This window comes from Chiloscyllium plagiosum, unplaced genomic scaffold, assembly GCF_037043375.1.
Source record: "Chiloscyllium plagiosum isolate Xiang-an unplaced genomic scaffold, Cpla_swu_hap1 HiC_scaffold_28, whole genome shotgun sequence".
NCBI lineage: Eukaryota > Metazoa > Chordata > Chondrichthyes > Orectolobiformes > Hemiscylliidae > Chiloscyllium > Chiloscyllium plagiosum.
The window spans coordinates 48,578,332-48,590,654 of NW_028270166.1; the positions used below are offsets into that span (position 1 = coordinate 48,578,332).

General features: G+C 43.9%; 1 protein-coding gene across 4 annotated transcripts in view; it reads left to right on the plus strand.

The window, feature by feature from the left end:
* LOC122565142 (uncharacterized) overlaps positions 1–12,323 on the plus strand; it is a 106,656-nt gene that overhangs the window by 72,762 nt on the left and 21,571 nt on the right. For 3 of the 4 annotated variants that reach the window (XM_043720807.2, XM_087976186.1, XM_043720809.2), the window contains 2 exons: positions 6,298–6,436; positions 7,020–7,120. In XM_043720807.2, the coding sequence (XP_043576742.2) occupies positions 6,298–6,436; positions 7,020–7,120 (240 nt within the window). The remainder of the gene's footprint in view (positions 1–6,297; positions 6,437–7,019; positions 7,121–12,323) is intronic. The other variant, XM_043720808.2, reaches the window with a different exon arrangement.

Below are 12,323 nucleotides of genomic sequence, written 5' to 3' on the forward strand. Positions count from 1 at the left end.
GCTTTTTGAAGCGGATGACCACCTCGTTCATTTTGTTTGACATTGAGGGAGAGATTGTCTTTACACCATGCTACTAAGCTGTCTATCTCCTTCCTGTACTCTGTCTTATAGTTGTTTGAAATCCGACCCACTACGGTGGTGTCATCAGCAAATTTGTAAATGGAGTTAGAGCTGAATTTGACCACACAGTTGGAGTGTATAAGGAGTATAATAAGGGTCTGAGTACACAGCCTTGTGAGGCACCCGCGTTGAAGAATATTGTGGAGGAGGTGTTGTTGTCTATTCTTATTGATGGTTCAGGAAGTCGAACATCCAGTTGCAGAGGACAGAGCAGAGCCCTAGGTCTCGGAGTTTGGAGCTGCGTTTTGTTGGGATTATACCGCGAAGACAGAGTTAAAGTCAATAAATAGAAGTCTGACATAGGCATCCTTGTCATCCAGATGTTCCAGAGATGAGTGTACAGCTATGGAGATGGTGTCAGTTGTGGACCTATTGGGATGATAGGTGGTTTGTAGCAGGTAAAAGCAATCTGAGAGGCTGTTGTTGATGTGTGCTAATACTAACCTCTCAAAGCACTTCATAATGATGGATGTCAGGGTAGTAGTTATTTAGGCACATTGCTTAACTTTTCTTTGGCACTAGAATGATGGTGACCTTCTTGAAGTAGGTGGTAACCTCACATTGTAGTAAGGAGAGGTTAAAGATGTCCATCTAGGAACTGAGTGCATAGTCAGGGACTTCATCCGGGCCAGTTGCTTTCTGTGGGTTTACCTTCAAGAAGGCTAATCAGATGTCTGCAGCAGTGACTCTGGGTACAGGTTAACCTGAGGCTGGCAGACAGATGACATCATTTCACTGACCTTCTGTTCAAAACAAGGATAAAATGCATTGAGCGCATCGAGGAGGAATGCATTGTTGTAGGCATTCTACTCTGCTTTGTCACCCTTGCTAGAGTAGACATATGTTCGTGTGGTTAGTCCAGACTCTAGCTGAGTCTGGTATTGTCTCTTGGTGTCCTTGATGGCTTTGCTAGAATCCTACTTAGATTTCCTGTATAGGTCAGGGTCACCTTTCAGTTCATCCATAGTTTCTGGTTTCTGGTTGGGTAACACTCAATTAACCTCTTTGACATGCAGTCTTCCACACACTTACTGATGAAGTCGGTGCCAGTAGGGGCATATTTCATTTAGGTTTGCTGCTGAATTCTTGAATACGGACCAGTCTCGTCACAGCCCAGCAGTCACAAAGGAGCTCATCTGACCAGCACTGTATGACTTCCTGTACTGGATCCTCATGCTTCAGTTTCTGCTTGTAAGTTGGGAGAAGGAACACAGCCTTATGGTCTGAATTATCAAAATTTGGGCAGAGGATGGAGCGATAAGCATCTTTGATGGAGGGTATTCTGTCTCAAGGCTATTTGTAGCAGTGTATATTTCATCACGTACACTGTTCACTTCCGCATGGGGTGGGATGTGAACTGCTGTCAGGATAGCAGAGGTAAACTCACGCGGCAGGTAGTAGGGACGGCACTTCACTGTTAAATATTCCAACTCTGGAGAGCAGTAACTCACCAGGGCCTTCATCTCTGAGCACCAAGAGGTGTTGATCAGGAGGCAGACTCTTCCATCCTTTGCTTTGCCTGAGGACACCATGCAGTTCATCCAGTGGTTTGAGGAACCCTTAGGTTGTAAGACGCAATCAGGTGAAGCAGAAGTGAGACATGCCTCTGTCACACAGAGCTCATAGCAGTCTCTCAATTCCCTTTGTCTTTTGATGAAACTTTCATATGAGCTGAGGCTCAGAAAGAGTACTGCCTCCATCATAAAAAGACTAAAAGAAGATGGAATCTGCAGTAGTTCATTGTTTGCAGATCAGATATTTAAATATATATATTTTTATTGAAAAAGAAGATTTTTTGGGATATTACAAAATACACAGAACACAAAATTCTCAACAGTACAAAGAAGCTCACTATTAAATAAATAATAACGAACTAACGAACTAACTAACGAACTAACTAAAAAAAAAACCCATGACAATAATAGTAATGATAATAAAATGGCTCAGGGAATCAAAGTAATAGCCCTTGATCATTGACAGCATTAACTTGTATTCATGTGTTTGTAATTCCTCCTCTTTGGATACCACACTCATTGAAAAGATCGTCATGGCTATATAAAGGCCCATATTAATATGGCAGACACATCTGTGCCCAGGTAGTCCAAAAAGGGTCGCCATATTTTATAGAATGTTTTTGTTTTATGGTGCACCATGCTTGTGAGAAAATCCAAAGGGATGTGCTCCTTGATTAGCCCAACAACCCTGGGGGGATTTTCAGACACCCACCCTAACAGAATGTTCTTTCTTGCACAAAAAGTGAGGATACTGAAAAGCTTTTTTGTGCACGTCTAAAGGAGGTACATTAGCTAGGCCAAGAAAAAGAGGTACTGGATCCATTTCCACCTCTGTCCCCAAGACTCTCTCTATTTCGTTTGCCACAGCACTCCAGTATGTCTGGAGCCTGTGGCAGGACCAGAGACAATGAGTGAGAGTACATGTATTCATTTTGCACTTGGGACATAGTGAAGATACTCCCACTTTAAATTTTGAGAGACGATCCGGAGCCAAGTAGAGAATCTTCAGTTGCAAGGCATGAGTCCTATTGCAAATCAAGATCCTTCTTGCATTCTCCCAGATATCCTCCCATGCCCCAGAGGAGATCTCAACACCCAGTTCCCTCTCCCATACCTTACAAAGCAGCTCAGTCTCGTCTGAGGAGCCCACTCCCAGCAGGTGATAGAGAGTACTGACAGAAGGTGTATTTTTAGCACTAAGCACCCTCTTCTCTATTTTGGATCTATAAGGGTCATTTAGGAGCGTACTTCTGTTTTGAATATAGTCCCTGATTTTGGGATAAAAACGGAAGAAATCCCTGCTAGATAACTCGTATTTCCAAGCTAACTGGTCAAAAGACATCAATGTGTCCCTCTCAAGTCCTTTTAAAATCACTGGTTAGATTTCCAGTGTCTTCCCTGATTGAGGTAATGGCTTGAGGAGCACTACTTGCCCTGTTTGTCTCCATGCTCAAACAACCTTTCTTTTGCAAATGTAAGCTCCTTCTTAGCTGTCTGTGTGAGCATGGAGTTCAGTGTGGACCGGTGTGGTGTGATCCTTTGTAATTTAGCTAGCGAGGGCCTTCTCGGCTGTCTTCAGCTATGTTTTGAGCAAGTGTTGCTGCTCACCTTTCTGCCGTTTCTTACTGGCAGAGTAGGAAATAACTAACCTTCTGGCATAGACTTTAGCAGTTGTCCAGAGAATGGATGGACTGTTGGCCAAACCTGAATTAATGTCTAGAAAAATGCTGAATTTATTGAAAGTACTTGATAAGCTTGCTATCATTAAGAATGAAGGGATCCAGTCGTCAGTGCCCTGAACCTACTATACTGTCCTTACTCTTGACCGTTAGGTACCCTGGGTCGTGATCAGAGATAGTAATGTTGCCAATTGCACATGATACCACCGAGCCCAAATGCATTATGGGAGACCAATCTTGTATGACATTTGTGCGGATTGGAAAAAATGTGAAATCCCTGCCTCTAGGTTGAAGGCATCTCCAGCCTCCCACCAGTTAATTCAACACACAAATCCCCTAGTTGCTTAGATTATGAAGAAAGTATCAGTGGCCTTTAGGAAATCTGTCTACTGTAGGATCTATTAGACAATTAAAATCCCCCCCTATAATAATATGCCGAGATGCATGACTCATCAATTTGGAAAGTGCATCTACCAGGAACCCAAGGGGGTGGGCCTGGGGATAGTAAACATTTAAGATCCCATATTCTTCCCCAATTATAAGAATTATAAATCATGTGTGTCTTTAATATACTCTAATTACTTAAATGGGAGATTCTTCCTAACAAGTATGGCCACTCCCCTACTCCTGGTATTAAAAGATGAGAAATAAACCCAGTCATACCCGTTCTGTTGCAGATTCAAATGTTCTGCATCATCGGGGTGTGTCTCCTGTAATAAGGCGACAGCCACCTTTTCTTTTTACGACTAGAGAGTATCTTTTTCCTCTTGACCAACAAATGGCTCCCCTTAATGTTCTAGGTTCACCAGTTAAACACATCCTTAGCCATAACCTTCTATAGTAACACTTAGGCTCCAGAGAGGGAGAATTCAAATTACAAAGTTTCAGTAAAAGAAAATCCACAGAACATAAAAAATTACATAAACTAAAACAGCTACAACCAACAAATCTACAAAACTTGTAAAAACTACATACACCAAAAACCAAAAAAGCAAAATCATATACAAAGTGCCAAAGGCACTGATTAGGGGAATTTACCCCCCATTCAAAGGGGGCACCTAGCCATCCCAACCACCCATTTAACTCCTCCTAGACAGAGCCACCCCATAAACACAAGTAGTTCAGGATAAAGTAGAAGAAAAAAAAGATTAGCAATGTGCAGAAGGGAATTTAAAGTAAATACGTCCCCTATCCTCGGTACAGCTTAACTCAGAAATTAAAGGTAGATACTCCGTCCATCCCAAACATAATTTAGCACAACTTATTACCAAATCATCCAGTTCAAATGAGCGTGTCCATAAGGTTCTTCGCTTTCTCTGGTGAATCAAATAAGTGTATAGATCCATTATAGGTAATCCAAAGCACCGCTGGGTATCTTAGTACTGGACCCCGACCTCTCTCAATCTCTACTTGATGCCATTGAAGGATTTCCTTTTCCGGATGACCGCTGCGAAAAGTCTTGGAAAAACATGACTCTAGAGCCCATGCACACCAAAGCCCCTGGATCCTTCCCCTGGGTTCTGGAAGCTTCCATGACTCTCTGTTTGTCTATGTAATGATGGAATTGTACCAGGACAGGACGAGGGCGTTGGTCCACACCTGGCCTCCGTGCTGCGACCCAGTGAGCTCTCTCAATCTTTATCCTTCCCTTTTCAACCTCCAAGCTAAGGAATTCCAGCACCCACTTTTCAAAAGATTCCACTGGCCGTTCACCTTCCTTCCTCTCTGGCGGACTGACAATACGAAGATTCTTCCTTCTGCCCCGGTTTTCAAGATCATCAACCAGATCAAGCAAACTACTGACCTGTGTTTCCAGGGCTTCACTCCGATTCTTGGATGAATCTGTTTCAATTTCCACTCCTGTGACCCAGCGTTCGAGCTCACCTGTCCTTTTCCTGAGGTCTTCCAGCTGCTGTTCATGTTTTTGGAGCGTAGTAGAGACCGGGGCCAGCTTTTCCTTGATTTTTTTTTCTTCAAGCTGTTTTCGCAGCATCTCACGAGACTTGGTGAATTCAGCAAGCAAGGCCTGGTGAATCAGCAGGCCTGGTGAATCAGCAGGCCTGCTGCTCTGGTGGATCCGGCCTTGGGCAAACTTCTTCCTTTCTTCGGCATTCTCCCACAGCAAAAAGTGAAGGTAAGTAAAATATTTAAATTCTATAGCTCTTTTACTGCTTTTAAAGTCAAAGTGACTTGGTTGGGATGGGTTCTAGCTTTGTCCTATCGATGTTGAAGCACAGAGCCCAGCTAACACAGTCCTCCTAGACAGCTGCCATCTTAAATTCTCCAGATCAGATATATGATTGCAATCTGTTCTTGACATCTGTTAACACTGTTAGTTCATCTTTATGATCTAAATCCTGAGGACCAATTTATTGCCTTGGCAAAGTGGCGACAATGCTTTGCGTTTTGTCAGTTAGCGTGGATAGGGTTTTTCTGGCACAGAGTGTACAGTATCTAATGTTAACACTGTTTCTGCCCTTGTCGTATTTGTAGTAGCGATTATTGGAATGTGATCAGTGTTACCCTCTGGTTACCCTCTCTTCAAATTGGCTACCTGAGATTGTTAAATCTGCATGGAATAGATTTCAAAATGTAATAGTCCTGTCCAACAGAGACCACTGAATAATGTTCTTTGTTTTAAAAGTACTTTCTCCCCCTGTTCCTCTCATGATTTTCAATAACATGTTATATCACAAAAGCAACTGATGTATGGTAACCAAATAAAAGTTTGTCACCTTCTATGTTCTGTTAGTTAATGAGACCAACCCCGCAATTTCATCTAATTGTCTCATGAAATTTGTAAAACATGAGCCTTGAATATAGGACAATTAAAGCCATTTTAGTAATCTTTTAGTATGTTTCAGGTTATGTTAACTTCCCAATTAATTTTTAATTTACACAAAAATGTTGAAAGTGGCTTGTAACTGTAGAATGCCTGCTTCTGGGCATTTGATTTCTGATGTCGCTTTTCTGTCTCTTACTAGAGAGCGTGAAATATGGGAAGAGGAAGCTAGAGAGTTATTGGAAAGGGACCTTGATCGACTCCAGCTTGAGAGGATGTGTCTTGAAAGAGGGAGACTGGATGAATCTTTTCCAATAAGGCAGAGATTATTGTTAAGGGAGGTAAGAAGAATTATCTGCAAATGGAAAGTGAAAATGTCCTATTGTGACTCTGTTGTTAATTTTTGTCTCTGTCTGTGGACGTTTCTGACTATTTTTCTGCAGCTTCTCTTAATTACTGCACAGTCTGGTCACTGACAGATGTTGGTGTCAAACAATTTGTGGTCTCCTGATGCCACTTTTAATATATTTTATCTACTGGCTGAGAGGTTGGATAATTAAATTTAATTTTGGATTATCTTTGATTTTAGTGCTTTCTTGATTTAATCTAAACTCAAAATTTAAAATAAACCTGGAAGTTTGGGTGACACTTAGCAGGTCTGGAGCATCTGCAGAGAGAAAAATAGCTAGCATTTCAAGTCCAGTGATCTTTCATCAGAACTGTGAGCAGAACAGTCACTGGATATGAATGAAACTCTGTTTTTCTGTCTATAAATGCTGGCAGACCTGCTGAGTTTCTCCAGAACTTTGTTTTTGTTTTAAACTTGCCCTGGATGTTTGAGAGTTATAATTTCAGTAAGTAACTATTAGCCTAGCACAGAGGTAGGTAAAGGTGATATTTACAAAATGTGTTCCTTTTATACAGGAAGCAAAGCAAATACAGGAACGAACTTACCGACAGAGGCAAGTGCTGCTACAGAAAATGTGCTTGGAAGAAGCTGTAAAATGGCAGTTTCTTGACATTGGGTAAAGTGAATTTTGATTGTCTTCCAGTTTTCAAATAATGCTGACAGAAGATGTCTAATTTGGTGGGAATTACAAACATTCCTATCGCTTGAAAGCTCAATCAGTAAAAATAAGTGTTACTAACTGAGGATGATCAATGAGGCCCTGGAAGCAATCCCTGTTCAATCTGTACCTAGCTGACCTTAAACAGAGCAGTTGTCTTCCAAACGATGTTTCTTTAGCTTCAATTAACCTTTGCCACTAGGTGGGAGAGGAGGCAAGGGATAGGCAGCACAGCGGTCATGATTACTGAACAAGTAATCCAAAAGCCCTCATGGAACACGAGGTTGGTTTCAGTAATGGTGACAATGGAAATAATGTAAAAACTCACCTAGTTCCCTTGGGTCCTACAGGGAAGGAAAGCAACACAATCCAATCTGGTAAATCTCAATCATCAGTAAAGCAATGGAAAGAGTTATTGAACAGCACCTGTTTTGCTAATCTGTTCACTGACACAGTTTGGGTTCCTTCAGTTCCTCTTGACCACATTACAGCCTTGGTTCAAACATTGACAAAAGAGCTGAATTCCAAAGGTGAGGTGAGAGTGACTGCCCTTGAAAGCAAGGCTGCCTTGACTGAGTGTGGCATGAAGGGGCCCTAGCAAAATTAGTATATGGGAATCGGGGGACAGCTCCAATAATTGGATTCATACCAAGCACAAAGGAAGATGATTTTAATTATTGGAGTTTACAAATTGGCGGAGTCAGGAATGTAATGCCTGGATAATTTTTAGATCCTAACCTTGTGCTGCCATTTTGAAATAGAACATAGAACATAGAAGAATACAGCGCAGTACAGGCCCTTCGGCCCTCGATGTTGCGCCAATCCAAGCCCACCTAACCTACACTAGCCCACTATCCACCATATGCCTATCCAATGCCCGTTTAAATGCCCATAATGAGGGAGAGTCCACCACTGCTACTGGCAGGGCATTCCACGAACTCACGACTCGCTGAGTAAAGAACCTACCCCTAACATCTGTCCTATACCTACCCCCCCTTAATTTAAAGCTATGCCCCCTTGTAATAGCTGACTCCATACGTGGAAAAAGATTCTCACTGTCGACCCTATCTAAACCCCTAATCATCTTGTACACCTCTATCAAGTCACCCCTAAACCTTCTTTTCTCCAATGAAAACAACCCCAAGTGCCTCAGCCTTTCCTCATACGATCTTTCTACCATACCAGGCAACATCCTGGTAAACCGCCTCTGCACCCATTCCAGTGCCTCCACATCCTTCCTTTGGTATGGCGACCAAAACTGCACACAATACTCCAGATGCGGCCGCACCAGAGTCTTATGCAACTGCAACATGACCTCAGGACTCCGGAACTCAATTCTTCTACCAATAAAAGCTAGTACGCCATATGCCTTCTTCACCGCACTATTTACCTGGGTGGCAACTTTCAAAGATCTGTGTACATGGACACCAAGATCCCTCTGCTCATCCACACTACTGAGTATCCGACATTAGCCCAGTACCCCATCTTTTTGTTACTCTTACCAAAGTGAATCACCTCACACTTAGCTACATTGAACTCCATTTGCCACCTTTCTGCCCAGTTCTGCAGCTTATCTATATCCCGCTGTAACCTGCCACTTCCTTCCTCACTGTCTACAACTCCTCCGACTTTCGTATCATCTGCAAACTTGCTCACTCAACCTTCTAACCCCTCCTCCAGGTCATTTATAAAAATGACAAACAGCAATGGTCCCAAAACAGATCCTTGCGGAACACCGCTAGTGACGGCACTCCAAGATGAACCTTTGCCATCAACTACTACCCTCTGTCTTCTTCCGGCCAGCCAACTCCTAATCCAAACCTCCAACTCACCCTCAATGCCATACCTCCGTATTTTTTGCAGTAGTCTACCATGGGGAACCTTATCAAACGCCTTACTAAAATCCATATACACCACATCTACCGCTTTCCCCTCGTCCACCTCCTTAGTCACCTTCTCAAAGAATTCAATAAAGTTTGTGAGGCACGACCTGCCCTTCACAAAACCATGCTGACTATCCTTGATCACATTATTCCTATCCAGATGTTCATAAATCCTATCCCTTACAATTCTCTCTAAGACTTTGCCCACAACAGAAGTGAGACTCACCGGCCTATAGTTACTAGGGTTATCCCTACTCCCCTTCTTGAACAAGGGAACCACATTTGCTAGCCTCCAATCTTCTGGCACTATTCCGGTAGACAAAGAGGACATAAAAATCAAGGCCAATGGCTCTGCAATCTCCTCCCTTGCTTCCCAGAGAATCCTAGGATAAATGCCATCAGGCCCAGGGGACTTATCTATTTTCACCCTATCCAGAATTTCCAACACCTCTTCTCTACATACCTCAAAGCCATCCATTCTACTTAATTGTGACTCAGTATTCACATCGGCAACAATGTCCTGTTCCTGAGTGAATACTGACGAAAAGTATTCATTCAGTGTCTCCCCAATCTCTTCAGCCTCCACACGCAACTTCCCACTACTATCCTTGACTGGACCTATTCCTACCCTAGTCATTCTTTTATTCCTGACATACCTATAGAAAGCCTTAGAGTTTTTCCTAATCCTACCAACTAAGGACCTTTCATGTCCCCTCCTTGCTGCTCTTAGCTCTCTCTTCAGGTCCTTCCTGGCTTCCTTATAACTCTCAATAGCCCCAATTGAACCTTCATGCCTCATCTTTACATAGGCCGCCCTCTTCCATTTAACAAGGGATTCCAATTCCTTATTAAACCACGGCTCCCTAACACGACCTTTTCCTCCCTGCCTGACGGGTACATACTTATCAAGGACACTCAATAGTTGCTCCTTGAACAAGCTCCACATATCAATTACGCCCTTGCCTTGAAGCTTACTTTTCCAAGCCACACATCCTAAGTCATACCTCACCACATCATAATTTCCCTGCTCCCAGCTATAACTCTTGCCCTGTAGTGCACACTTATCCCTCTCCATCACTAGAGTAAAAGTCACCGAATTGTGGTCACTGTCCCCAAAGTGCTCACCTACCTCTAATTCTAGCACCTGGCCTGGTTCATTACCCAGAACCAAATCCAGTATGGCCTCACCTCTTGTTGGCCTATCTACATATTGTGTCAGGAAACCCTCCTGCACACATTGGACAAACACTGACCCATCTAACGAACTTGAGCTATAGCTTTCCCAATCAATATCAGGAAAGTTAAAGTCCCCCATAACAACCACCCTATTACTTTCACTCTTCTCTTGAATCATCCTCGCAATCCTTTCTTCTACGTCTCTAGGACTATTAGGAGGCCTGTAAAAAACTCCTAACAGGGTGAGCTCACCTTTCCTATTCCTAACCTCAGCCCAAACTACCTCAGATGGCGAGTCTTCATCCATTGTCCTTTCCACAGCTGTAATCCTATCTTTGACAAGCAATGCCACACCTCCCCCTCTTTTACCCCCACCTCTGACCCTACTAAAACATTGAAACCCTGGAACCTGCAACAGCCAATCCTGTCCCTGTTCTACCCATGTCTCCGTAATAGCCACAACATCGAAGTCCCAGGTACCAACCCACGCTGCAAGTTCACCTACCTTATTTCGTATACTTCTTGCATTGAAGTATACACACTTCAAGCCACTTTCCTGTTTACAGGCATCCTCCTTTGAAATTGATGCCATGTTCCTAACCTCCCTACACTCCAGGTCCTGCACCCTAAAGCTACAGTCTGGGTTCCCATGCCCCTGCAGAGTTAGTTTAAACCCCCCCCCAAGAGCACTAGCAAACCTCCCACCAAGGATACTGGTGCCCCTCAGGTTCAGGTGCAGACCATCCTGTTTATAGAGGTCCCACCTTCCCCAGAAAGAACCCCAGTTATCCAAATACCGGAATCCCTCCCTCCTGCACCATCCCTGTAGCCACGCATTTAACTGTTCTCTCTCCCTATTCCTCGACTCTCTATCACGTGGCACGGGTAACAAACCAGAGACAACAACTCTGTTCGTTCTAACTTTGAGCTTCCAACCTAGCTCCCTGAAAGCCTGCCTAACATCCTCAGCGCTCCTCCTACCTATGTCATTGGTGCCAATGTGGACCACGACTTCGGGCTGCTCCCCCTCCCCCTTAAGGACCCGGAAAACACGATCAGAGACATCACGTACCCTTGCACCTGGGAGGCAACATACCAAACGTGAGTCTCTCTCGTTCCCACAAAACCGCCTATCTGTGCCCCGAACTATCGAGTCCCCAATTACTATTGCTCTGCTCTTCTCCACCCTTCCCTTCTGAGTAACGGGGACAGGCTCCGTGCCAGAGGCCTGAGCCCCGTTACTTACCCCTGGTAAGTCGTCCCCCCCCACAAGTATCCAAAACGGTATACTTGTTCTTGAGGGGAACGGCTGCAGGGGGTCCCTGCACTGGCTGCTTCCTCCCAGTCCCCCTCACTGTCACCCATCTATCTGCCACCTTTGGAGTTACTACTTCCCTAAAGCTCCGATCTATGACCCCCTCTGCCTCCCAAATGATCCTAAGTTCATCCAACTCCAGCTCCAGTTCCCTAACACGGTCTTGGAGGAGCTGGAGATGGGTGCACTTCCTGCAAGTGTAATCAGCAGGGACGTCCATGGCATCCCTCACCTCAAACATGTTGCAAGAGGAACATTGCACTGCCTTCACTGCCATCCCTCTAAAAGTAACCTTTTTTTAAAAAAAAAAACTGGGTCTAAAGAATACAACAAGCAAAATGCAGCACTTACCTACTTATCACAACGGGTCTTATTATTTAGGTTAGAGGAGGAGGGCGGGTGGGAGACACTACCTCTGTAGTGCCTCGGGTTCTTCTCCTGCGCGCTTTTAAAGGGGAAAAAAAACCTATCCGGCGGCCCCTCTGGTCTTCGTCACTTCCCCCTGCACCTTGATTGGATAGGCGATCCTGTACAGAGGCCCTACATATCAAAGCCGTGTACAGCTTAGCAAGGCATCCTTGCTTCTGTACTCCTATTCCATGAAAATACAGGCCAACAGACCATTTGCCTTCCTAATCACTTGCTGCACCTGCATGCTTGCTTTCAGTGACTGGTGTACAAGGACATGTAGGTCCTTTTGTACATCAACATTTCCCAGTTTGTCGTCTGTCTTTCTCTGTTTTTGCACCTATTTTGGTAAGGTAAATGAGACTGGTTTAATTTGGGA